The 27,486-nt window shown below is 47.9% G+C and overlaps 1 protein-coding gene across 3 annotated transcripts in view; it reads left to right on the plus strand.

Moving 5' to 3' along the window:
• The window catches only part of CAPZB (capping actin protein of muscle Z-line subunit beta), a 163,890-nt gene extending 145,560 nt beyond the window's left edge, over positions 1–18,330 (plus strand). For 2 of the 3 annotated variants that reach the window (XM_031962736.1, XM_031962734.1), the window contains exons 5-10: positions 460–601; positions 3,059–3,175; positions 12,796–12,861; positions 14,255–14,331; positions 15,218–15,330; positions 17,455–17,539. In XM_031962736.1, coding sequence (XP_031818596.1) covers positions 460–601; positions 3,059–3,175; positions 12,796–12,861; positions 14,255–14,331; positions 15,218–15,320 — 505 coding nt within the window. In that variant the 3' untranslated portion in view covers positions 15,321–15,330; positions 17,455–17,539. Of the gene's footprint in view, positions 1–459; positions 602–3,058; positions 3,176–12,795; positions 12,862–14,254; positions 14,332–15,217; positions 15,331–17,454 lie in introns of all 3 variants that reach the window. The other variant, XM_031962735.1, reaches the window with a different exon arrangement.
• Positions 18,331–27,486: the final 9,156 nt, after the last annotated feature.

Genomic DNA, 27,486 nt, shown 5'->3' on the forward strand with positions numbered 1-27,486 from the left:
TTCCTTTTTCTTTCCCTCTATACATTTTAATGAGAAAGCTTAATCTAAAGATTTTCCAGACTGCCTCAGACAAAATGGGAATGATTTGTTGTTCAGCACAGCCCCAAACTTTGGGCCAGCTTTGCTAACTAGTGACTTTAGAAAGAGCTGTTCTGCTTAATTGGACCTGAGGGCCCCATTTCTTCGGTTGCTTAAAGAATCTCTAACTGTTGAGGTTATTATTGTAACTTTTGTTTTCTCTTCTGCTTCCATAAATTGTCTTTGTTATAAGATAAATGGAAATCCTAGCACTGTTATCCCCAGCAGGGACATCCTAGAGTCCTGAGCACCCATTAAATGGCTCTTGGCCAAATGAAAGGGCGGCGGGAGCGGGGAGAGCGTTTTCCCCCAGGACTTGGGTTGGTGAAGTTGGGCATGGAAGTTTCACATCTAATAACTATCTGGGCCTCCTTCCCACAGGTACTTTGAAGGTGGTGTCTCCTCTGTCTACCTCTGGGATCTAGATCATGGCTTTGCAGGAGTGATCCTCATTAAGAAGGCTGGCGATGGATCAAAGAAGATCAAAGGCTGCTGGGATTCCATCCATGTGGTGGAGGTTCAGGTACAGACATTGTCACAGCCGATAGCCAGCACCCCAGGAAAAGAGGCGGCATCTGATTCAGGACGGCTAAGCCCCACGATCCTGCATGGCAGCTAATATGTCTTAGTTTAAAGCAAGGGGCCAGTGGGATAAAGTTTAAACCTCCGCTAATGCTGGAAAATACCCTGAAGCCTTTTGGATAAAGATAAGTCAGAATTCTATAATAGTAATAACACGATAAAGAAACCAGAGGATTGAAATTTTTTCCCTGGTTGTAGACTCATAGTTGGAAAATCCAGGTCTCTGCAGATACCTAGCCCTGTACTGCAGTAAAGAGAGCCAGGTCATTGGGTAGTGGGGACGGTGCTCTTTCCCTGCATCTGGCAGTGACCAGACATGATGTAGGTGCTTGCTATGTGCTCGCTTCTGCCAAACGCTAGAGAGAAGCCAAGGTGGAAGTTGGGCCTGGCCTGAGGGGCTTCCCTTCTGTCAGAGGAGACATGAATGTATGCACAGTGAAGGCAAACGCGTAGTATTTTGTATTCAAAGGAGGCAAGAGGTTGAGGGCATACCAGATTTAAAAATCATGTGGGACTAAAGAAAATGTGTAATTTGTAATCAAGCATTTCAGTGCCTACTTGGTGCTTAGTACAGTGGACATAGAGACAAGGGAAGCATTCCCTCCCTCTTAGGAGCTTACAGGCACACGTGGAAGGTGTATAAGAAATGTGCTGGAATCTGGAAAGGCTTCTTCTAGAATCTGAGTCTGATCCAACCCTTGGAGGAGGTCAGAGGTGAGAGACAAGGACATTCCAGGAAAGGGAAAAGGCTGGTACAGAGGCAGAGAGCTGGAAGATGCTACAAGAAAGGCAGTCCGGCCCATACATGAAGCTGGCACATAGGATGAACTGTGCTGTGTAGGGTTCCAAATATCAAATGGAGGAACTTGTATTTGATCTTAGAGGTCGTGGAGAGATGCTGGAGTTTCTTCAGTAAGGGAGTGACATGGTCAGACCTTTTTTGGAGGGTGGGTTGGAGTGAGGAGAGACCTGAGCTAGGGAAACCAGTTAGGACCCCATTGTAACAGTTTTAGGTGAGAGGTGACAAGGACCTGAACGAGGGGGGTGACCACAGGAGTAGAAAAAAGGGCGTGATGTATATGAGTGACGTTGTGGAAACAGAAACTGCAGGGCTTGGCAGTGGAAGAGTCGGTAATGACAGGGAGATTGCTACTGGGCATCCTTGACAGAAATAACAGAGTTTAGAACGGGGCTTTGTTTGAAGGGAAAGATAATGAAATCTTTTGGATAGAGTTTGAGTTGAGAACTGAGTACAAGAGACATCTTGGTACACAGTTAGTTAAAAATGTCCAATAAGCAGTTGTGGGGATGGGGGTAGGGAGCGGTCACTAAGGAGAGAAACATCCTGAGGATGAATATATAGGCACTAAAGTCATTTCCTTAGAATTAGTCATTAAGTCCAAAAGGGCTGATGAAGTAATAACCAAGAAGAAAGTTCAGAAAGAAAGAAAAGACTGCAGGATGACACTTTAGGGAACTGCAACAGTTAGGAGGGATAATAGGAATAATTAGTCAGGAAAAGAAAGTGGAAAGGGATGGTCAGACAGGAGGGGAACCAGAGAGCAGAGACTCGGGAGCCCTGGGAGGAGAAGGTAGTTAACTGACCCAATCTAACATAAAAAAAAGAATAAGGCTGAGAACAAAGCATCAGATTTAGCAATTTCAACGTAACTGATAACTTTGGACAGAGCATTTTTATTTGAATGATGAGGTCAGAAACCAGTTAGCAAAAACTTAAAAAGAGAGTGAGAAGAGGGAAATGTGTGACAACTTTTCTCATGTCAAATTGTCAGGTCTCAGACAGCCTCAGCCTCGTGTCTTCTGCCCCAGTCCATCCTCACAACTGCCAGTGTGATATTCCTAAGACCATGTCTGTCCCTGCCATGTCTGTGTGTCTGTCTGTCACACACACACACACACACACACACACACACACCCCTACCCTTCAATCCCATTATCTCCCTGTTACCTTCAGAATCACGTCCCTACTTCTCTCAACATCTAAAGTCCTCCCTGACTTTGCTTCTGTGTTCTTTCCCTCTGTCTTCCATCCTTCCCGGACTTCCATGCTCCTTCTCACACACACCCCCACCTCTGTCTCTTTGAAGGTTTTCCCACCTCACCCTCAAGTCCCCCCAGACTCCTTCATTGCTTTCAGAACTTGCTCTGACGGACACTTATCTTAGGAGGGGAGGCCTTTCTGGACCTTCTGCCCTAAGCCTCCTTCCCACCTGCATGCATGTTGTCTCCTTGCATCTGTGTGTGCGGCAGCGCTCACAAACCCTTGGGGAACGCCAGCCGTCGGGGTGACTTGATTGGCGCCCACAGTCCGCCTTTGTTCTTGCCAGGGCCCGCCTGACACGGGCCCCCTCTGACTGTGCATCTCTTCTCCCCCCAGGAGAAGTCCAGCGGCCGCACTGCCCACTACAAGCTGACCTCCACGGTGATGCTGTGGCTGCAGACCAATAAGTCGGGCTCGGGCACCATGAATCTCGGAGGCAGTCTCACCAGACAGGTACGCCTCCCAGGGCCCCCACCTGCGGGCTTAGGTCAGCAAACTCTAGTTGGTACTGAGGGACACGCCGGTACCTGGCCTCAAGACTCTTAAAATCTAATGGGGGGAAGATAAATCAGGAAATGCTGTGGAAGAGGCAGATCAGAGTTTGGCCTGAAGGGGGGAGGGGATTCAACAGTGAGAAATGGGGATGGGGGGGCGGCCCACCTCTTCTGCCCCTCCACTCCCCTCACTCCACAAGCTGCATTAAGCAAAGGCAATGGATGAAGGGAACGGTTGGTGATAGAATGTGATTCAAGAAGTGCTAGTCAGGTCCTTCTGCCACTAGCCTGGTACCTCCCAGCTGGACCGTCCTCAGAATTGAGCAGAAGAACTAGAAATAACTAGACCCCCACTTTTCATGGCCATCAGAGTTAGTGATTACAAGGCCAAAGGCACCTCCAGAGGCAGACTTGTCCCTCCCCGTTTCTGTAGCATGCACAGTCTTTAAGGAGAGCGGCCTAGAATCTCTCCTTGTCCTCTCCGGCCCTTGGGGGACTCCTGAAGAATGTCGTTCCCTCCACCCCCACCCCCCTCTTCCCATCTTCTCCATTCCCTGCCACCTGGGGAACTGGTCCGATTTCACAGATTTGTTTCCGCTCCCTCCATCACTCACTGCTCTAAAATGTTGATAATAATTACGCCTGCTTTACAGCAACCTGGACAAATATTTAATCCTTGGCCTTCCTAATAGTTTAAATCAGAGTTGTCAAACCATGGCCAGAGTCGGGTTCCGGGCCTGGCATGTGGGCGGCCTGTGCCAAGTTAAACTGGAGGCCGATGAGTGGCTGTCCTCAGCACACCTTGGCCAAGGTTGCCTGGCCTGGTCCACGTGGCCCCTGCTCTTGGGGCTCTTAGCAGGAAACGCACGCTTCTTGTCATCATTTTAACGCTGTTCGTACAATCCTTCTGAGAGACATTAAAGATGAAGCTGCCTCCCAGTGTGAGTAAGGGTAAAAGGGAGTCAGAGCAAGGGAGAGAAAGCGGTGAGGGCAAGTGGGTGTGACCTCTGGAGGGCCCACTGATGGGCAGGCACCACAGTGATTGGGGAAGCCGTAGACTTTAAAAGGGTGCTTTAATGGGAGGGTCCACATACTGTAAGTCAGCTTGGTGTATTGGGGGGGAGACTTCATGTTTAGAGTTGGAGACCTGGGTTTAAATCTCATCCCTGCTACTCTATGACTTTTATTGGGCAAATTATTCCCTCTCTTTGGTCTCTGTAGTCCTTTCCACTCTGAAACCTGAAAGTCCTGAGCAGTCGCGAGCTGTCCCTTACAGAGCCCAGAGCAGACACAGAACTGCTGCAGGAACAGGAGGCCCATGGTGTGGGCCGTGTTCCCGAGAAGGAAGGGCCCAAGGCAGGGCAGTCTTCTGTACAGGGAGAGTCTGAGGCACCATCAGAACTTGGGGCTTCCTGACTCCAAGCCCAGCGTTCTGGCCACCGGGCCACTGGTTGGAACACAGACATCCCGCGGGGAACTAGAACGTAAACACACAAGATGACGGCTCGCAAACCTCCTGGGGGGGGCTTCAGAAGGCAGACCCCATGTTAGCTACAAAGGCCTTTAGAGAGAGTGTCATCCAACCACCCCCTCATTTTGCAGATGAGAAACCTGAGCAGGGATGACCTGGCCAGGCAGTAATCTTTGGCCACGCAGGGGTTAGAGCAGGCCTCTGGACGCTGAGCCTGCAGCTATAAGCAGAGGCCGCGCGTCCTGGTGGGGCCTTCTGTCGCCTCCCTGAGTGCTGTGGCCCTCCTTGTGGGAGCTGTCTGGGCGGGCCGCAGCAGGTGTGCCGGGCCCCTGGGCCTTCTGACCCTTTTCCCTGGTCTTGTTGTGATGCTCACACAGTGATTTGTGTTCGTGAAGTCAGCAGTCTGTCACACGTTGGCTTGTCCTGCACCCGTGTCTTACTGGGGGCTAGGCCGTGGGTGTATGTTACCCATACCAACATTGCTGCTTTTGAGGTTGGGCTCAAGGCCTGTGTTCAAATCCTGCTCCAGCCTCCATTAGTAGTGTGACCATGCGAACAAGACACTGCCCTTCTGAGCCTCATTTTCCTTATCTGTAAAATGGGGGTCATAATCCTTGTGTTATCCTACTTCAGAGTGGTCAGGACACTCAGGAGCCCTTAGATGAAAACCACTAAAAACCTGGGAGGCAGAAGACACCGTGCTTCTGGGGAAATCAAGAAGTTTCCGTCTCTTTTCAAGGTTGAGGTAACTGATGGTGGGGGCTGGATCAGTCCTCCTTCAGATGTCACAGGGAAATGGAGCCCAGGAAGATTTGCTTCAAGTCATACGTGGTCTGCATCTCTTTCTAATGGTCAGACGGGGCTCGGGCTCACTGAGTTCCTGGTATAAATCTTTCAGAACATTGGCCCTGAAACTTATACTTGTAGGCACCTGAATGAACACATGGGTATCACTAGGATGCCCTCCTGCCTCCAAATAGAGACTTAGCACTGAGAAGTAAAGCAGACTGTGGTGATTAGATCCCCCCCTCCCCAGGCCAGAGTCCCCCATTAAGCTGTCTGGGCTTTGGCCCAGACCTAATGTGATTAGAATTGCTGTTTCTCCTTTCCCTATGACCACGCTGGTTTTGGAATGGCATTGAAAAAAGATGAGCCTCCTGGGCCCCATGTGCTGGGAGACAGCCTGGACCCTTGAAGACCAGTCTTAGCCGAAGGTAAACGGGCCAAAGCAGAGGAGCTAAGTCAGGGCAGTAAAGGCGGGTGCCGGAGGTCACGGTTGCGGGCACAAATGGTCTCCCCCTCTCCCCTGGAGAGTCAAGCAGGGCACCCACCGCCCCACGGAGCTGCAACACCAGCTGGGTTCGTGTGTGGCAAGCCCAGGACAACCTGACACAGAGTGGAGTGTGAGAAACATTTCTGCTGATCCTGCCCCATCGGAACTAAAAAAGTTCCCTTCAGTCCCGGGAGAGCCAGGCTCTCTCATCAGTGGCATGAGCCCGCCCCTCACACCGGTGCCTCATCCCAGATTCCTGAGCGCCAGGCCCCTGCGGCCCTGAAAGCTGGAGAGAGCCGGCGGTGAGCCCCAGGCCCACTTTTTCAGGAAACTTGTCAGTGAGTTGGCTGTGACGACATTTTCTGTCCATAGGAACTCTGAAAGACTCTCACCTCAGCTCTCAAGGCTTCCTTCCTGTGTCACTGGGGGCTGGACCTCGCACCAGAGACAGCCAAGGAGCTTTAAGAGACATTGGAGATTGCTGCCCCCCCAATGCGGAGGGAGGAGGGGGGGGGTGGGGCCAGGTGAAGAACGTATGGGTCATGAGAAGTGCCAACTTGTTCCAGAGGAAGTTGCATCACAGGGTCACCCGTTGTGACAGCTGTGGTGTGGGAAAGAAGAGAGAAGGCCCCTCTCAGGGAGGGAGCCAGGGTTTCCAATCGGGATAGGGAATGGCTCTGCAGATGTGCATTTGACGTTTTTTTCAGACTAAATATTTAGCAGTGAAGGTGGAATATTCTGCCGAATGGAGAGATTAGGCCAGTCCTTTGCAAGCTGAATTTGCTTCCCGCCCAGCAATAGTCACTCCATGATATATCACCAAGCAATAAAACACCAGTGGAGACCCTGAGCCATTTATCATAGCATGGAAATCCTCCCTGACTTGTGCTAGGCAATTAGGCAAAACCATATATTTTCAATGAGCTGGAGAAGTCCATTACTCCCTCTTCCAGATGTGGAGCAAAGGGAGGGCTGGGGCAGGAGGAAAGGCAGGGGAATGTATTATTCACCAAGGGGAATTTAAACAGCTGTTGTCATGTACCTAGTGTTTCATGGAATTATCTAGTTCAAGACTAGTATGTGGGGAATTGCCCGGGCTGAACCATGGTGGGCATTGAGGGGACCAGTGATTGACCATGGTGAGAACTTCTAGTGATTACTGCTGGGTGGCTAGAAATTAGTTCTGTGATCTTTTGAGTGAAGAGAAAAGTCTGTATTAAGAAGGAGGAATCATGGCACTGTCCACAGAGGGCGCTTAACTCTGATTAGTCCTTCCTAACCACATATAAGAGGGAGGCAGGGAGGGGGAGAGAAAAAAGAGGAGAGAGATACTGGTGAACTCCATTAATTGCTGTTAGAAGTGAAGATGATGTAAATGCTCCGGAATGTCTTGAGAATCACATTGAAATTTGTCTCTGGGGTGTCTGTAAAAGTGAGTTGCACTTTACCTATCCTGAAAGCTGAAGCGTTTTTAGCATCTAAACCGTGTGTCCCAGGCCATTATTCTCCTTCATTTGTCTTACATTGTGAACTGGGAAAACCCCAGCATCCTGCAGAGCAGGCCCACCTGGGTGCCTGTGTAACCCACATGGGGCCTTTTCCAAAGTCTTCCCCTCTCCCCCCCCCCCATTCCACTTGATCTGATGAACAAAAGGCAAAGAAACCCCACTGGGGAAAGGAGCCCAACCTGTGCACTCTGGGGGAGGGCAGGGGAGGGCCAGGGGAGCCTGAGAAGCAGGAGGAACCAGGGCCTTTCTGTGGGCATGGTTTTTGTGACTGAACCTGGAGGTAGCACAGTGTCTGGCACTCATAAGCACTGTACAGTGCTAGCTCTTCTCTTTGGGGTCCTGAGCTCAGAGGCATCTGAGACCCTGGGGAGATCCGCAGTGTTCCCTGCGTCTCCTGGGAAAGCCTCCAGAGGCATTTCTGTTTCAAGGTCACTGGAAGAATGGCTTTTGAGAGCCTCGTTGATTGGGGGATAAACCGGTGCTGACTTGAGACTCAACTGGAATCACCTCACAGAACATCTGCATCCACAGCACATAAAAATGTTTTCTTTCTGGCATCCGCTTTTATAAGAATGTAATAACACATGCATAGCAAAAGCAGTTCTATTTTTGGCTGGTGTACGTGGCCAGTGAGCTAACCCCGACCAGGTGGAGAAGGGGAGTCAGGGGGTATCAGTGGGGAGCGGGGCCAGGATCTCTCCTGCTGCCCCTCCCGGTGGCCACATCACCCGTGCCCAAAGGAGAGTTCCAGGGCACTTAGGGTACTTGCCCCAGAACCATCAGACCTGCTCTCAAGGCATGAGCCTCCCCCTGTGAGGATTTCTTCATCTCTCTCCCTCCGCCACTTCTGAGATTTCCCTTGCTTTTGAGCTGCTCAGTGTAATTGTGATAGAAATCTGGCCTTTGGGGTGCTGCTGATACTATGAGACAAAGAAGAGACAGATCAATGGAAAGAATGAGTCAACCATATGAGTTTGCCCTTATGATCAGGACCCTGTGCCAAGAATGCCGTCCTGACTCCAGTCCCCTGCTGTTTGTTCTGCTGGGTCCCTCGCTTCTACCCTGGCCTCTTCCCTTTCTCTAGGCTTGCCAGGCATCGGATTGCCAGCCTCTCCATGGAGCCTGGGATGGGACGGGCAGGATTGCCTGCTTAAAGTGCTGTGGTGTTCATCCTTCCTCTCCCCCCCCCCCTGCCCCGCCCCCAACTTTTTACTTTTTATCTTCACCAGTAATAGTTTCCCCGCTTCCAAAACAAAACAACCCACAGTTCTCCAAGCTTTCTTCACTGTGGGAAAAGAAACCATTTCTAGTGAAGAAGAGAGCTCATAAATCTAGTGGGTTTGTTTCCAACAGTTCATTTTAAAATGGGTAGACATCATCCCTGCCCTTGCTCCTTACGTCTTCCCCTTCCACCTTCCAAGCAAAGTTGTTTCAACATATATTTGAATTCACTTTCATGGAGATTAGGGCTTATTCATCAAAAGTCTGTTCCAACCAATATTTGTAGCCCTGCAAAGTGGGACATGTTAGACCAGCAACCCTAGTGCTCTGAGGTTGATCTTTTAGTTACATATTTTTTGAGAAGACATTTTCTATCCTTGACCCACCTACTCCTAACTCCCTGGCATTTCCCAGCATCCAGCTTAGCCTGTCAAGGGTTCCTCCACAGGGGACCTAGCCTGTTTCTGCCTTTAAGAGTTTCCCAAAGTTTTCTGAAAATCCGTACTTCCAAGGAGTTTCTTCCTTAATTCCTCTGAAGAAATAGTCGTTGCATTGTGCTTTTCTTTTTTTCAGTCTTGGTGCCAGATGCCAGAACGGGCTCAGTCTGTAGAGGTTTTCTAATGCCTCCTGTCACCTAGTGCAGGAGTCCTCCCCCTGTCACTCCTGGCTAAGGAAAAGTCGTCCGGAGCTCAAGGCAAGCCGTCGCTGCTGTGAAGCGCTCTGGTGTCCGAAAGTCCGGTCTGGACCTTCACCCCAGTGCTGTCTGCCTGTCGTTTCTGACCAGCTGGCCTGGCTGGCTCTGTCCTCCGAGTGCTTCCACCAGGCTTCCCCTCCTCCACGCGCCTGGCCTTCCGCTGGACAGAGCAGCTCTGTCCCTCACAAAGCCTCTTCACTTTGGGGTTTAACACTCTGGGGCTTTTAGCCATCTGCCCTTCTGGGATCTTTTCAGATCTTTTACCATCCTGGCTGTGTTCACTTGTCCAGGTCTCCTTAAAACACTGTACCCAGCACAGAGCTGAGACCATCACCGTGCTGCCACTTAGAACAGTAGGACCCAAGGACATTGGCCTTCTCAACAGCCATGGCTCACACACACGCTGTTTAATTGGATTCACAGAGCTACTCCGGATACCAAACACAGATGCTACTGGGCATGGGTCACAGCTAACTAGAAGCATAGTCCTGGCTATAGCATCCTTTTCCCTATACCCTAATGCATCTCTTATAAAACTTGTAAGATAATAATAGGAGGAGGAAAAGGATGATTTAGTCAGCAAACTATAAACCAAATTGGGGTTTTTTTGGTGATCACTAGTAATTGGGCGATCTGGCTGTGGAGTACAGCCCCTGAAGCCTAACCCTATAAATCAATCACTACATGATCTCTAAAGAACTCATCCGAGGCTCTGTCCTTACTGCAGGGACACAACTAAGTCACCTCTTAAGGCCTGCTGTCCTTGAGCCATACACAGCACTGGCTCCAAGTCAAGCCAAGGAGTATTTATTATAAAATACTCTTTTATATAGGCCTCTCATGACGCATTTCTTAACCCATCCCCTGCCATTCCTATAAGAGTGTACTTTGGAACCCCAGTTTTGGCTTCTGTCAACTTGACATGAGGTTCTCCCAGTATGTTGGGGTTCTCCCATGGATTCTCTTCATGTTGCATGCATAGGGCTGTCTACTATTGAGCCATATTCTTCCTCGAAAGATCATGGATTTTGAGACAAAAGGAAGGCAGTGAGCATTTAAGCATGTAATATGTGACACTGTAATAAGTTCTTTACAAATATCTTATTTGATCTTCAGTTACCCTGGAGGTAGTTATTCCCATTTTACAGTTTAGGAAAGTGAGGTTTAAGTGGTTAAGTTAGGAAGTATCTGAGACTGGCTTTGCCGTAAGGACTTCCCAACTCTGGGAACTATTTGTTATTTCCATCTTACACTTGAGCCGACTGATTTTTGAACCTCAATATAGAACTTAATGTCATCTTGTTTATTGTAGCCTGTTGTCTCTCCCTGCAGGGATCTTTTCTAATCATGAGTCTCTCAGTCAGTACATTAGCTCTCTTTCCCCATTGTGTGTTATCTCTATATAAGTCTACTTTCCTTCTCATTCAAATTGTTGATACAAAAGTTGAACGGGACAGCACCTTTGCTTATTTCCCCTTCTCAGAGTTGACAGCATTGGATCTGGGATCACACCTTCCAGTCTCTATTACCCAGGAGGTAATTGGTCTGGGCCTAGAGACATAATTTCATTTGTAATACATAGCTTAGATTTTTTGTGTGTGTTTATTATTGCCAGGCAGAGGGAGCTGACTTGCCCTCTTGGTGAGGAAATAGAGTAGTCAGGGATAGGTGGAAGCTGAGGGAAAATGGCTAATTTCAAGCTTGGTATGAGTCAGTAATGTGATAGCATAGTGTCATGGTAGGCAGAGGGTTCACGACTCAGATGGTGGTGGTCCTATTGTCCTCTGACAGCCTGAAACACCTCTAGAAAATGGCTCCCATTAGATTTGCCACATTTTAGTGAGGACATAAATAAACCAGACTATACCCAGAAGGCAGCTGGGATGGTAAGGGAACTGGAGGGCTGTCTTACAACAGTCAGCAATTTTATAGTAAAATAATTTTATAGTAGCATTTTTTTAGTAGCAGTTGTAGTGAAGCACGAGAAACAATTGGGGAATGATTAAAGTATGATGCCTGAATGGAATGGCATATTAGAGTACTGTAAGATAGTCAATATGATGAATGGGACAGCTCATGAACTTAGGCAAAATGAAGTCAGTAGAACCAGAAGAATATATATGACAGAATATACAAGAGCACAAGACTGTAAATGGAAGGAGCAGCAGCCACAGCAAAAGTTGAAATCAGATGCCTCAGGATTGCAGTGACCAGTTATGGCCATGAAGATGAGGGCCTTCATTAGGCATTGACTGGGTGCTGAGCACTGGTGAGCCATCTAGACTAGCATCTCACAAGGGAAAGGGCCCTTAATAACCATCCTCGGGTTCTCCTCAGGAACTCTCACTTCACATGACAAGGGATCAATCTCGATCTGGTTTGACAACAGCTCTTCCATTTGGGAGTCAAACTGTTTGTGATACATCCACCCCAGACTGTATTCCCCAACTTGGACTCTTCTCTTTCCTAGGTTTCATGGAAGGCATTGGGAAGTTTTGGTTTCAGGGTTCTTGCGATCTAATTCAACTTCTCCACTTATTCATTTTATGATCTTGAACCTAAGACTCTTTTTCTATTTCCCCAACTGAGAATAGATTCCTCCCCTGCCATCACCAGTGACATGTCAACAGAGTGAGGGCACCCTCCAGAATGGTCCACTACCTGGCTTCCATTTGATGTCCCTGCAAATCCTGGAGCCAGGAACCTGAGGCCCGTTTTCTCTGTTGAGTTACATGATCACCCCTCTGGTTACTTAGGTCTTCCCAGAGGCTCACTGGTATTGAAGGTGACCTCTTGGGTTCCTCCAGAACTGACTGACTCACAGATCAGACCCAGTATGAAGGTATTCAGGTTTGGGGGGGGCTAGGGCTCCCCTGTTGGGGGGAGATCATTTTGAGGGAGCAGTCTCCAAAAAGTAGGCATTCTTCCTTTTCCCCCCTTTCCTCTTCTGCCAGTCTCCTCAGCCTTCTTGGTAACATTGCAAAAGTGGAGAGGTGGAGCTAGCATTTTCACCCCCTGTTCCTCATTCCATCCCCAGACAAACCCACTCCTGTGCCATCCCTGATAGCCACCTTCCCTCTCTTGTGCCCCATCCCAGCTCCCAAGGCTTTTTAGTTGATCTGTATAAGGCTTGTGTTGGGGAAGGGGAAGATGGAGATGGTAGATTTTAGCCAGAAGGGCCTTTGAAGGGCATTGAGTCTATAGCTGTCATTTTGCAGAGTAAGGATACAGGTTCACAAAGCTTCAGTAACTGGGGGACAGGTACCCAGCTGAAGTTTTGAGCTTGGGTCCTGTGACCCCAAAACTAGCTCTCTCTTCATTTAATTTAGGATTTGATCAACACCAGGTCATTTGAATGGAAACTCTTGTGCAGTATTTCTCAATTATATGGGGGTTGTCTGTATTTTTACAGATGGAGAAAGATGAAACCGTGTGTGACTCGTCCCCACACATAGCCAACATCGGCCGCCTGGTAGAGGTAAGCACACGAAGGGTCTGCTTGAGCACTGTTGGTTTGGGTACTCTCCAGATGGGAAGCTCAAGTGGAGATGGCCATTTTGAGCAGGTGTTTCTTGGTGTTTGAGTCCAGGGTGGTTGAAGCATTTCATCCATTCCCATGGCTACAGAGATGAAGAATCCCTCACAACCTTGTTAGACCTAAAACCTGCTTGCCACTTTGGGGCCCTTCACATGACTTCTCTAGAACCAAAAATTTAAGAACTTGAGGCCTTGAGATGATTATTGAAAAGAGTTAGACACAGTGTTTATAGGTGCTTAATAAATACTTGTTCTTACCTTCCTCTTTGAAGAGATAATTCCTGCACATGTTTAACATATATTAGATTACTTGCTGTCTAGGGAAAGGAAAATTGGGAAGGAAGGGAGAAAAATTGGGAACACAAGGTTTTGCAAGGGTAAATGTTTAAAACTATCTTTGCATGTATTTGAAAAAATTAAAAGTTCTTATTTTTTTTTAAAAGATTAATATGCAAAAAAAAAAATAGATCATTTCATTCAACCTCATTCATTTTGCAGAGGAGGAAATTAGGGCAGGAAAAGCAATTTAGTCAGAATGGCAGATCTGAGAAGAGTACCCTTGCCTCTTTCCTTTCCTTTCCTTTCTCCAACTGCATAGCAACTTTAAGAGTTTTGGCAGCTTTTTGCTCTGGAAAATCTTTCCCCATCTATCTGATTGTATGCGAGCTAGCCACATATGACAAAGTCACCTTCTTTTAGTGTCATTCCCCAAAGCCTTAGGCTTGCTCCTTTCCACGGCCCCATGAGCTGCTCTGCCCTTGTTTTGTTGAATGCATGTGGAGCCTGAAGGTGCCAGGAGTGGCTCTTGGGATTAGAGATGGTGACCACTTTAGAGTGACTCAGGCCAGGCCAGGCCTCTTCCTGCTCCTTCTGAGAAAGAGAAGAAAGAAAGGAGAGCTGGTCCCAAATTTCCATTCAGCAAATAGTTATGGATTGTACATGCAGGCCCAACTAACCATGACGGGCAGCGGTTTTCCCTTCCTGAGCCCTCATTTCCATTTCTCTAAAATGAAGGAACTGAAGTAAATGGATGCTGAGATCCCTTCAAGCTAGTTCTGGGTGCTGTGCTGCTTTGCCAGCTATAGTTCAGTCTTGGTGACTATGGGGGTTACAGGATTTAGGGGTAGGGTTCCTGGCAGGATCTAACTAGGTTGTCGGCTTTGCCCATTGACCTTGGAAGGTGAGAAAAAGGCTTCCGTGTCCTGTATGGGAGCCATTAATCATAGTGAGTCGTTACACAGAGAGATGGAATTGTGGGGGTGAAAAGTCTGGGTAAGGGGGGGGCTCTTCAAACTGCTGACCATGATTCCCAACTGACTCTTTTCCCTTCTTAGGATATGGAAAATAAAATCAGAAGTACACTGAATGAGATCTACTTTGGGAAAACAAAGGACATCGTCAACGGGCTCAGGTAACCTCCTCCTCCATCTTTTTCTGAGCCCTTGTAGGTGCTGGTACTGTCCTGTCTGCTCTCTTTAGCTCCTTCCATCTGCCCCAGGGCTTTGCTGGCTGCAGGTGAGCCAGGCTCAGGCCCAGCTGGTCAGTGTGCCCCTGTAGGCAAGTCTCGGCCCTAGAGTACTCTCTTTGCACAGACGGTGAGACTAATGTCAGCATTAGCCACATTCACAAGGCCCCTGTGGTGACAAGACAGCTAGTGACTAAGCAAATGAAGATTACTTCCATATTTGATTTCCCTGGATAGCCCTGACCAGGGTAGGTAGGATTTGGACTTGAGTCCTCAAGACTTAACTAAAATCACTGCATTAGAATATGAAATGGGAAGAATAAGTTCCCTTTGCCCCATTTATCTCCCTTGGAATTTTCCAGTCCCTTGCTGGGAAATCCACCCCCTCTCCTTCCAGCTGGGGGATTTTGTCTTGGCAACGTCCCTCCTGCTTTAGAGGGACTTAGACCCTTCTGTGGTTAGGGGAGCTCCCTGGTCCCCAGCTTCCCTGGCAGGAGAGACTCCCCTTGGGAGCTGCCTCAGCACCCAGGCGTTTCTGCAGGGGGGCCCAGGGAATGTGCCTGTGGTTCCTCTCCCTGATTTCCTGCCTCTGTGCAGGCCTCTGGGACAGCCGGGGAGGGGGCCACTCGGCTCCAGGCAGCCTTGAGACCTCAACAGGGGACGGGCCGCGGCCCAGGTCCCCCCACCTCTCTCCTCCCCTGGCTCTCTGACCTCTGTGTGTGTTTCTGCCCTTCCCTTCCCCTTGGCTCCCCGCCGGGGTCTCTCCTCTTCCTCCTGTCCCTGGGCCCCTCTCGGCCGTTAGCTTCACTTATTTCTGAACCACTCTCTGTAGATCTATTGATGCTATCCCTGACAACCAAAAGTTTAAGCAGTTGCAGAGGGAGCTTTCTCAAGTGCTGACTCAGCGCCAGATCTCCATCCAGCCCGATAACTAAGCTGATCCAGGTACCCGCCTGCCCGCCGTGCAGGGAGGCTCCTCACTAAACCCGGCGGTCCTTGCCTACAGCCACTAACCTCCCAGACCGTGGGGGCTGGTTAACCACGAGCCCTTAATCCTGCAGGCTCCCGGTGTGTCATTGCCCTGTGTAACAACTAGATGCTCCCGGGGGGTAAGGGGGGGTGGTCTGCGTGTGTGTGTGTGTGTGTGTTGGGGGAGAGTTGGGGGGGCTCCCCCATGCACCTGGCAGGGGAGTGGGATGTGCATGCGCGGATCTGTCCAAGGGCCCATCATTTCCACTCTAGTCAAAGGCCGGGGTCTGGAAACATGGCCATCTCTCGGTTGGGTATTGCGCTCAGTGAGGCGCTGCCCCCCACTGCCCCCATTTCTGTGTCCTGGAGCCACAAGAACATGGGGTCTGCAGTGGGAAGATACAGCTTCCTTTGGGACTGCTGCTTTTTGGGGGGCTGTGACTTCTCCTGGGGCCTGAGATTCCCCACCCATAAGACAAGGGGCTTGGACAGCTCTCAAGGGGCTTGGACAGCTCCCAAATGTTGGCTGCAAAGAGGGAGGAGGGTGCCAGCTCAACCCCGGGAGGGCTTAGCATGGAGGCTGAGAGCCCCGACCCCGCTGCCAGTGCCTCCCAAAGAGCCATCAGCTGTGGAGGCTGGGCCCCTTGTAGAAAAGGTGGGCCAAGAATCAGGCCCACAATGGCCCACCCGGCCTCGGAACAGTGCTGGTCTCAGAAAAGTGCCACCATGTCTTGGCCCGGGTCAGGTTGCAAGAAGGTCGGTGCCCTTAGCAATGCCTTTGGGAGCCCTGGCCATGGCAGGGACCGATCCTGGCCTGGCCTCCCCCCGCCCGCTCCCAAGGGCCCCGGGAAGGACTTGCTTGTTGGTGATGGCCAGGAAACCCAAGTGTCTACATGGACACAGGCACAGTGTCTCTAGAGTCTGAGTGGGGTACAGGGGGGAGCTCCCCTGGCCCCGGGAAGTGGCAGCCCCCAGCGGGGCCGGAAGGAGCCAGCCTGGGGTGGGCAGCCGAGAGCCCTGATTCCAGGCTGACTCAGCTGCACTGGTCAGAGGCCTTGACCCCCGCCCCTTTGTGACTTCCATAAGCTCCTAGCCTGTGGGAAGGCCAGCCTGGCACCTCCCTCTGGCAGCACGGACTCCTTGGGAGCCGCAGTTGCCCGCCTGGGGCTGCCGTTTGCAGTCGGTCACCAGCACTGTCCCCTGTCCCTAGGCTGCTTCTCTCCCAGCTCCTCAGACATGCATTGACTTGGACCATGAGCCCAGCCCTAGGAGGGCGAGCCTAGCCCCCAAGACTTCCTATTTCCTTTTCCCTGGTGTTTCAGCCCGAGGCTAACTTGGTGGTCACTCTGTGCTCCCCCCGCCCCCAGTGGAGGTGGGCATCCGAGAAGGAAAGGGACAGGGCCGGGCAGGCCCAGGTGTGGGGCTCTGAGCAGGGCAGCTACGGCTTTTAGACCTCTCTCTGAAGCCAAGGTGCTTGTGGAAAGTGGGGAGAGCACAGGAACGGCCCCAGCCTGGCCCTTCCCAGCGGGGACTTGGGCTCAGCTCCATTTGGGTGTTGTCAAGGTCGGGGCTTCTTGCCATAAAGCCTCCCCTGGTTTGGAGCATGGTTCCGGGCCCTCTTCGGCACCCTGGCGGGCAGGCCCCCCAGGCAGTCGGGGTTGCTAAGGCCTGGGAGCCTCCAAGGGCCCCTTGAACCTCATGTGCAAGCCCATGGCCGGACACAAGAAGCTACCCCTTTATCTGCCCTGGGACTCTGGGAGGGTCCAGCCTGGCCTTTGTCCTACATCAGGGACTCCCCGCTCTAAATCTGGAGTGCTCCAAGCCCACCCCATCCTCCTTATCCCTGAAGAAGGGTCTGAGAGCAGGGGAAGGGCTGCGCAGCTAGGAGACAAGGCAAGCCCTCCCGACCCCTGCCAGGACACTAATGGTCCCTCCTCTCCTGCACCTCTCCTCCTCCTCCTGTCCTCTTCTTCCCTCCTCCTCTCCTGTCCTTTTCCTCCTCTCCCTCTCTCTCCTCTCCCTCTCCCTCCTCCCCATCTCCCTCCTCTCTGCCCAGGTGTAGCCTAACCCAGAGCGTTTGTTTCTGCTTCCTCCCTCCAGGTCTGTGCAGACTTTTGCAGACAAATCAAAGCAAGAAGCCCTTAAAAACGACCTGGTGGAGGCTTTGAAGAGGAAGCAGCAAAGTTAAACTCGTCCTCCCGCTAACAAGCCGCGCTGTGCTCTCACTAGATTTCTTTCTTAGAGAACTCTGCCTCCGCCGCCCCTGTCACGTAACACCTGCTTCCGAGCTGCGCCATCCCTCCCGTGAATAAAGCTGTCGAAGCCTTCTCAGTCTGAGACCGACTTCCCGCCACATTCTCCCATGAGACCTTCCTTCTGGGTTTCCCCTGAGACCACGAGTTGTCGTTGGGCTGGTTATCTGTTCTGTTCTGGATTTCTAGTCTGTCTGTTGGGTTCTCCCCTGTGTCCCCTCCGCCCCCTCCCCACCCCTGCCCCCGGTCCATTTAGAGGCATCAAACACAGTCCATCCATCTGTCCGGGCCCGCCCTCCCACCTTTTGTTACATTGGTGTAAAAAATGTAAAACACAAAAAATTTATGAAATACTGTGGTGTGTGAAAGAGGAAAAACTGGAAGTCCCATTCCACGGGTGTGGGGGAGATGTCGGGGTGGGGGTGGGGGGCCCCAAGAGGGATTGGTGAGGGAGGGGAGGCCGCTCTGAGAGGAGCCGAGGTGGGTCCTCAGCGTTGTTCTTTAGGCTCACCCCCAATCCCAAGGAGACGCTATTTTCGGGGGAAGGGTGGGGGGAGGGAGCGGGAAATCTGCTTTACCGTTCTGCTCTTCTATCTAGCCTGAATCCAGGCGCTTTTCTGTCGATTTTTATGGAATGCAAAAAGGGTTTTTTTGTTTTATTTTGGTTTTTTTTGTAAAGCTTAAACTGAAAAAAAAAAATTAAATAAAATAAATCTACATCTTATACTTGAGCCTCCATACTTGAGAGAGAAAAAAAGAAAAGAAAATCATCTTTAAAAAAATAATAATAAAAAGAAACTGGGAAGCAGTAACCATCCACCTCCTCAATTTATTCCCTGGTCTTTCTCTGTAAGCTGTGGATTATTCAGAGTTCTGTGCACCAGCATGGTGGCTTGGGCTAGGAGTCAGGGAGCGGTTCTGGAGGCCAGGCCGGGCTTGTCTGGGGCAGAACCGCCCCAGTTGGAACCCCACCCCCACCCCAGTGAGCCCTGTGGAATGACAACCCTGCCACTAGCGGCCTCTGGGCCTCCCCCTCCTCTTCCCCCCTGTTCTTCCACACCTGAAAAGTAGCTCTTTTCTACCTTGGGAGGCCATGATTGGAAGCAGCTTTCTTCAGGCCTCGGGGATTCTTGCATAAGAGTCAGAGCTTGAAAGGGAACCCTAGAAACTTAATTCAAACACCCGCTGCAGAAGATACAGGCCCGGGGAGGTGACATGTCTAACCCAGGGCTCTGGCTGCTCCACGAAGGCTGCCTGCGACGCCCTCCCTCCACTTCGGGGACACCCCAGTCTGTCCCCACGGCTGTCGCCTGGCCCCTCCATCTTTTCCATAAATCTAAACTGTTAAGAGTCTAGATAGAGCTTGTAGCCCTTTGCCCCGAGTGTGCTTGTAATCCTGTCCAAAAAGGCAGGAAGAGTAGTCTGACAGGGCAGTTCTGGAGGATCGCCGTCTTCCTCTTCTAGACTTCCACTAACCGTTCTGACAATAGAGTTTAATGCGGTGTCAGGGATCGAACATAAAGGTAACTGGCCTCTGCCCGATAGATTCTTTCTCTTCCTTGGAGATTAGATCCACGTCTGTCTCCGGGGGTTTCCTTTCCACGAGCTTCCGAGATGCCAGCGGATCCTCGGCAGTCATAAAGCAACTTTTTAAGAAGTCTCGGGTGTCCTTCATGACTTCTTGGGAAGAGTTAGAACTCACTCGGCACCTGTGAGAGCCCCGCCAGCTACTAACGGCCCAGTCTGTGAGTTTGGACCCCCATGTGCCGTTTTGTCTGGGGCTGTTCTCAGGCCAAGCAAGGGCAGGCACAGTCTTGTGTGGGGGACAAACTGTCAGCATATGCCCAGCCCTGCAGGGCAGCATGAAGGAGACTCGGAAACAAAGCGCCGGGGAGAGTCTGAGGGACCAAAATGGGGCCGAACCAGGGGCCAGGGAAGCAGCCGCACCTCTGTCTGTGAAGGTCTTCGGAAGGGTGGGGAGGAGCTGCTCTAACCCCAGGACGCGGCCCCTTCCTGAATCGTGGAACTAATGAAGAGGAGGAGGAAGGGGATGTCGGGCAAAGGAAACAAGGATGTGGCATGTATAGGAGGGCGGCACAGGATAGGTCTGGCAGGAGTGGACCAGGTGGGGAAGGGAGTGGTAGGGGCATAAGGGAGGCAATACCAGGCGGAAGGAGAAATTCTGTACAAGGGAAGTTTCAGGTCCTGCCTCAAATCTTTCCTAGGTGTGCCCTCAGTCTCATCTGTAAAAAGAAATAGCGTGTTCCTAGGGCTGCGCTAGAAATAGTTAATGCATATATTTTGACCATGTTTAACATATATTGTATTATTTGCCATCTAGGGGAGGGGATGAAGAGGGGGAAATTGGAAGACAAGGTTTTGCAAGGATTAATGTTGAAAAATTATCCTGGCATAATTTTAGCTTTATAAAGCTTTATAAAAGCATTATAAATAGCTTTTTATTTACAAGTTATATGAATGGATAATTTTTCAGCATTGACAATTGCCAAACCTTTTGTTCCAATTTTTCCCCTCCTTCCCCCCATCCCTTCCCCAGATGACAGGTTGACCAATACATGTTAAATATGTTAAAGTATAAGTTAAATACAATATATGTATACATGTCCAAACAGTTATTTTGCTGTACAAATAGAATCGGACTCTGAAATAGTGAACTATTCGCCTGTGATAAGCAATGTTCGTCCATCTTCAAAAGGACCGATGCCTTGACTTACAAATGAATTGGATTGAAGTGAGGCAGTTCACGAAATCCTCAGTCTCAGTCTCTTCCAGAATCTTCAAAGTCCAGTGATAAGGCGAGATCAAGATGACTGGTGATGACCCAGGATGCAGTGGGTGACTGATGTCATCGATGTCTGATCAAGCCCTAATAATAGCACTCCACAGCACCTGCTTTGGCCGCCATCGTGGCCATCAGAATACATGGTTCTCATCGTTCCATTCCTCAGAGGAAGTCTTCACGAGCTTGCGTTGACATCTGACTCACTGATGGATTTGAGACTTCTCAGCATCTCAACCTGCTTTACCCCTTCTGCCAAGATGATTTATGGGGGATGGGGGGGGGCGGTTCGGGGAGGGGTGGAGAGCCACAAGTGAGAGCTGTTTGTCAGCTGGACAGCAGAGATAGATAAGCAGCCAAGCAAAAAGAATACTCGGGTCACATGTCAAGAGTGGAGGAAGGAAAAAATAACAGTTATAACATTCTCAGATCTATTTATCCAGCCCTCACCTCCCTTGTAACTTCCAGTCCTACATCTATTTATCCAATCCTCATATTTCTCATAACTTCCAGTCCTACATCTATCCAGCCCTCATCTTTCTCATAACTCAGTCTTGCATCTCCAATTACTTTTTAAACATCTTGACCTGTCCTGTAAACATCTTTAAGCTCAACATGTCCAAATTCTATTTTTCCCCTAAAACTATCCCCTCTTCTAAACGTTCTTATTACTGTTTAATGCTCCCAATCACCTGGGCTCACAATCTTTGTGTTGTCCTCAAGTCTCTTATTCTTCATATCCAATCTGCTTCTAAAGATCTGTCAATTCTACCTTCAAACACCTTTCATGCATATATATATATATATATATATATATATATTCCCTTCCTCCTTCCCTCATTACCTCACATCTGGATTATTACAAGATTCTCCTGGTTGATCTCCCAGTCTCATCTCTTCCCTCTCTAATCCATCCTTCACTCAGCTGTCAAATTGATATTCCTTATTTATGGGTCTCATCAGCATCACTCCTATTCAATAAACTCCAGTGGCTCCCTCCAGGATTAAATGGATTACCTCCAGGATCAAATAGAATATCCCCCCGATTGACTTTTAAAGCCCTTCACAACCTAATCCCTTCCCACATTTCCAATCTTCTAATACCTCGCTATGTCCCTATCCCTCATTTTCCTTGGCTATCCCTCTTGCCTCCTCTCTGCTCGGCTGGTTTTTCTGGCTTCAAGACCCAGCTAAAAATCCCCCCTTCTTCAAGAAGACTTTCCCAGTCCCCCTTCATATTTGTGCTTTCCATTAGAAACTATCCCCATTTCATCTTCTGTTATCTGTATTTGGATATTGTGGTTGGCAGAGCCAGGCTTCTCTACCTGACCTATAAAATAGCCTTTGATAATTCTAAACCATCCCAATCCCACAGATGTGTTTGCTCCACACCAGACACCAAGCTTGATGCTGGTCATAAAGAGGGAAATTAGGTGAAAATAAAACCTGGACCATCAAGAAGCTTGTGTTCTAGGGGAGGAGGTCCATAGCGCAGCATGTTCCCAAACACAAGATACGTACAACCTAAATGCAAGAGAATTTTGGTAGAGAGTGGACACTAACGGGCAACGTGGGAAATACCTTTGTAAAAGTTACATGCAAAGATATATAGTGTGATGCTCTGAGAAGGAGGGGATGAGCACAAATAGTAATGGACGTTGGAATTCTAAATCTAATATAGCCTGATGCTTAAGAGCTCCTTCTTGGGATTATTTTCACTTCTGGGACAAGGCTTCCCTGGAGGAGATGGCACATAAATTGATCCTGAAGGATGTGAGGGATTCTGAGTCTCAGAGGCAAGGAACAGGTGCATCCCGAACGTGGGGAACTGTGTGTACAAAGCAGGGGACATGGAATATCCTGCACAAGGGGCAGAAAATAGGCCAGTTGGGCTGGAACAGAATGTGAAAGGAGGAGGAAGGCACCCCTGCTTGTGTCATCCCTCCCTCCCAAACATGTTGATATACAGTTATTTTTCAATCATGTCTGACTCTTCATGACCCCATTTGAGGTTTTCTTGGCAAAGAAGCTGGAGTGGTTCCCCTTTTCCTTCTCCAGCTCATTTTACAGATGAGGAAACTGAGGCAGACAGATTTCTTACCCAGGGCCAATTATGAACTCAAGATGAGTCTTCCAGACATGGGCTCTATCCATCAAAGTGCCCTCCTTCCATACTGCCTTCTTTGCATATACTCATTTTAGCCTTAGGGTGACTATATTATTAGAACTTATATTATTTATATAATTATTTTTTCTATTATGTGAAAAGGCCGTCTACAATAGGTATCTCACTCTCTTCTTAGTCCTTTACAAACTGGCTTCTGACCTTATTCCATCAAAAATTACCTTCTCCAAAGTAATTAATGATCTCATCAAACAATCCAATGGCCTTTTCTCAATCCCTGTTTATCTTCCTTGACTTCTGTGCAGCCTCGGCTGCTGACGACTCTCTCCTCCCTCAGACTCTTCTCTCTAGGTTTTCAGGACACCCCTCGCTCCTGCTTCTTCTTTTTTTTTTTTTTTTTTTAAAGAAACAAGGTTCTCCTCTTTCTTATCTGACCATCACTTCTCAGTCACCTTTGCTGGATCTTTTTCCAGATCATGTCTTCTCTCTGTAGGTGTCCCTCAAGTTTTTTCCTGGTCCCCCTGCTCTTCTCCTCCTACACTGCTTCCTCTGTTGATCTCATTAGCTCCCATGGATTTATTGGTCATTTCTATGATGATTTTCAGTCTACCCATCCTGCCTCAGTCTCTCTGCTGACTTCCAATTTCACATCTCCAACTGGATGTCCAGTAGACATCTCAAACTCATGTCCAAAATGGAACTCGCTATCTTTCCTCCTAAAGCCTTCCCCCTCCTCCCTCATCCTATAACTTCCCCCTCCCCTATAACTATGAAGGGCAACGCCATCCCCTCAGTCCCTCAGGCTCCCAGCCTGGGAGTCCTCCGGATCCCTCACCCCACATACCCACACTTGTCCCTCCACTTTTGCACCTATTTCCCTTCTCTCTTCCAATCCTGTCTCCACTCTAGAGAAGGCTCTTATCCCTCACATCTGGATCGCTGCAGTAGTGCTGGTGGGTCTCTCTGCCTCAAATCTCTCCCCGCTCCAATCCATCCTCCATTCAGTCTCTAAAGGAATTTTCTGAAAGCCCAGATTTGCTTCCACTCAATAAATGGCAGTGGCTCCCTATAGCCTGCAGGATCAAATATAAAACGCTCTATTTGGCTTTCAAAGTGCATCAGAACTTAGCCCCTTCCTATCTTAGACCTACTCCCCCACATAAACTCTTTGATCCACTAATACTGGACACTCCATCTCTTAACTCCAGACATTTTCTCTAGAATTCTCATGCCTGGAACACTTTCCTTCCACCAATACAACAACTGAACTCCCTGACTTTAAGTCCCAGCTAAAACCTTCCCCAAACCCTCTTAATCCCAGTGCCCTCCCTCCGTTAATTATTTCCCATTTATCTTTTGTATAGCTTGCTTTCTATATATTTGTTTGCATGCCGTCTCCCCCATTAGCTCCTTGAGGAGTCTTTTGCCTCTTTGTATCCCCAACTTGTGTAGTATGATGGCTGGCACATTAATAGGAGCTTAATAAATGTTTATTGGCTTAATTATATGAACAATAATGTACTTAGTTTACTTTTTTTTAAAGTACTTAGTTACTTAAAAGTATAAATTTTTCATTCTTTATACTAGAAGATATATTCTTTTCATACTTAGTACTATATTTGTACTAGTATTCATGATGCCTAGGATAGTTCCTGGCAATGATAGGCATTTTCTAAATAATTGTTGATTAAGAATGCTGGGAAATGATATCATAAGCAACTTAGAGGAGAATGGAAAATTTTACCTGTCAGAACTATAGATAAGGGAAGGGTTTATGACCCAAATAAGAGATCAAAAGGATAGTGAAAAGTATACTGGATAATTTTTATTATGTTTTTAAAATAATATATTAAATTATGTAAATGTGTATTAAAAAGGTTTTACACAAATAAAACCAATGCAGCCAAAATTAGAAAGAAAGCAGGAAATTGGAAAAGATTTTTTACAGCAAGTTTCTCGAGTAAAAACCTCATTTTTCAAATATATAGTGAATTGAGTCAAATTTATGAAAATAAGACATATTCCTCAATTGGTAAATCCTCAAAGGAAATGAACAGGCAGTTTTCAGAAGAAGAAATCAAAGCTATCTGTGATCATGTGAAAAAAAATATTCTAACTCAATATTGTTTAGAGAAATGTAAATTAAGATAATCTGAGGTATTATCTCATACCTATCACTTTGGCTAACACAACAGAAAAGGAAAATGGCGGATTCTGGAAAGGATGTGACATTAATGCACTGCTGGTGGAATTGTGTGGCAGAATCCTTTGAGAACAATTTGGAAATAAATCCAAAGGGCTATAAACTGTATTCCGCTTGACTTAATAATGCCAATGCTATATCTATATATCTATATTTAGATAGATAGATAGATAGATAGATAGATATCAAAGAGATTAAAGAAAAAAAGGAAAAGGATCTACATGTACAAAAATATTTACAGCAGCTCTTTTTATGGTGGGAAAGAATTGGAAACTAAGCAGGTGCCCATCAGTTGGAGAATGGCTGAACAAATTGTGGTATATGATTGTGATGGAATATTATTGTGCTAGAAGAAATGAAGAGCAAGATGGTTTCAGAAAAACCTGAGAAGACTTCCGTGAACTGATGCAAAGTGAAGCAAACAAAAGCAGGAAGATTAAAATGATGATCAGTTGTGAAAGAGTTAACTACTCTGATCAATGCAAAGATCCAAGAAAATTCCAAAAGACTAATGATGATTATATGCCTCTAGAGAGAGAATCAATGAACTCGTGAGTGTAGACTGAAGTATAATTTTATCAGGTTTTTTTTGCTTGTTTTTTTTTAACAATATGGCTAATTTGGAAATGTGTTTTGCATAATTTCACATGTATAATAAATATCATATTGCTTATCTTCTCAATGGAGGAGAAGCTAGAGGGAGGGAGAGAATTTAGAACTTAAATTTTTTTTAATGTTACTAAGTTATATATATGTTTACTATATTTAACATTATTATATAACATTAACAAATTGGATTACTTGCCACTTAGGGGAGGGGATGAGGGAAAGAGGGAGGAAATTGGAACACAAGATTTTGCAGGGGTTAAAGCTGAAAAATTATGTATATATTTTGAAAAGAAAAAACTTTACTAAAAAATAAGTTAGAAATTTTAAGTAATTTTTTTAAAATTTAAAAATAAAAGCTAGGAATGTAAGCTAGAGCCAGACTGTAAAGACCTTTAAATGCCAGGCTAAAGAGTTCATTTTTTATCCTAGGGTCAATAGGGAACCCCTTGAAGGTTCTTAAGCCAGGAAGTGACAAGGTCACATTTTCTCTTAAGAAGCCCCTTGTGGTGGCTGTGCAGGGTGTTTTACATAGATAAGGGAGAACAGGGGGCCCTTTCAGTTCAGTTGTGGGGACAGTGCCTGGAGCCTCCGGTTTTGCCCCATCTACAGCTGAGACTGGCATATAACCTGGTGGGCATTCCCAGAAAGGGCTGGGACCCACTAGATGTGGTTTTCAAGGGCTGGGCTCCTCCGAAGTTTCCTTTGGGAGGTACCTACCACAGAAACAGAGAGCAAGCTCATTTCCAATCAAGGCTTCTGCCCCGTGTGACTGCAAGGAAACCAGCCTGGCTGAGCCAGGTTTTCCAGTCGATGGGTGTCGGGAAGTGGGGCTCCAGGCTGGTTTGCGGTTCCAGAGACACTGAGGAAAATTCCAACACATTTGGAATCCACCTTCATTTGATCATCTTGACTGGGCAGTCTTCAGGCAGGCGGGGTAAGAAGAACTTTAGCACTCAGAACCAGGAGGATCAGAGACTAATCCAATGGGCTCATTTTTCAGAGAATATTGAAGATCCCAAAAAAGGGATGGGATTTCCCAAACAGAATGGGATTTGACCCCAACTCCTGCAAGTCTAAATTCAGCATAAGCAGATGCTCAGGGGATACTTCTTTTTTTTTCATTACTGTTATTTCCCAAACGCATCTCCCATTGTAACAGTGATATGGTTAAGGGGACTGACATATTGTCCTGGAGGGATAAAGCAGCCCCCATTCCACACCTGTTGTCTCCTCCCTTCCCGCCGGACACCCGGGGATCTGGTTAAGCGGATAGTAGGGATCCCTTCCTCTGATCCATCTGCCAGAACTCCCTTTCTTCCTAGTAGCTACCCCTCAAAGTTCCTTTTTCTTCCTCTCCTCCTCCGTGGATGCTGAACCTCCAATCTCATCCTTCATTTTGTTCTTCCCAACAGTCAGGGTCTACACTGCTCCGACTCCCTGACTGGAGCAGAAATGGTCAGTGACACTTCTCTGATGAGCAGGAAGTTAACTTGCAGTCAATAAGCATTCATTAAACACCTGCTATGTACCAGCATTTGAGCTAAGTGCTAGGGATACAAAGAAAGGCAAAAACAGAAAAGGGGTTCACTGCACATCTAATGATGGAGACAACTATCTGTAAGTATGTTAAGTAAATGGTTGAGATAATCCATAAAGGGAAGGTACCAACTCTGCTCCTGTAATCTCAGGACCACCATTCACCAACTAGTTTACCAGATCCCACTCTCCGCCCTACTATGACATCCTCCAGAGCCCCAAACATCACCATTGTGTGACTCTGGGCCTTCCCCTTCCCTGCCACTGAACCCTAACCAGGGCAATCCTTTCCACTTAGAATGTGGGCTCCTCGAGAGCAGGAACCATCCTGCTTTGCTTTTTGTGCTCCCCAAACTGAAAACCATTGGCACAAAATAAATACTTAATAGATTCAAAATTATTCATTTTTTTTCCTGCCAAGACAAGAGAGATCCATTTCATGATCTGTATTCTGGAGCTCTCTGGTCATGCAATGATCTGAATATTAGTTCTTTTCTATTATTGTGGTCCCTAAATATACCTTTCTCTTAGTTTTGCTCACTTTTCATCAGTTTATACACACCTTCTTCCTATGTTTGGATTTTTTGCATTTGATGTTTCTTAGAGC

Source organism: Sarcophilus harrisii, chromosome 3 (genome assembly GCF_902635505.1).
Source record: "Sarcophilus harrisii chromosome 3, mSarHar1.11, whole genome shotgun sequence".
Lineage (NCBI taxonomy): Eukaryota > Metazoa > Chordata > Mammalia > Dasyuromorphia > Dasyuridae > Sarcophilus > Sarcophilus harrisii.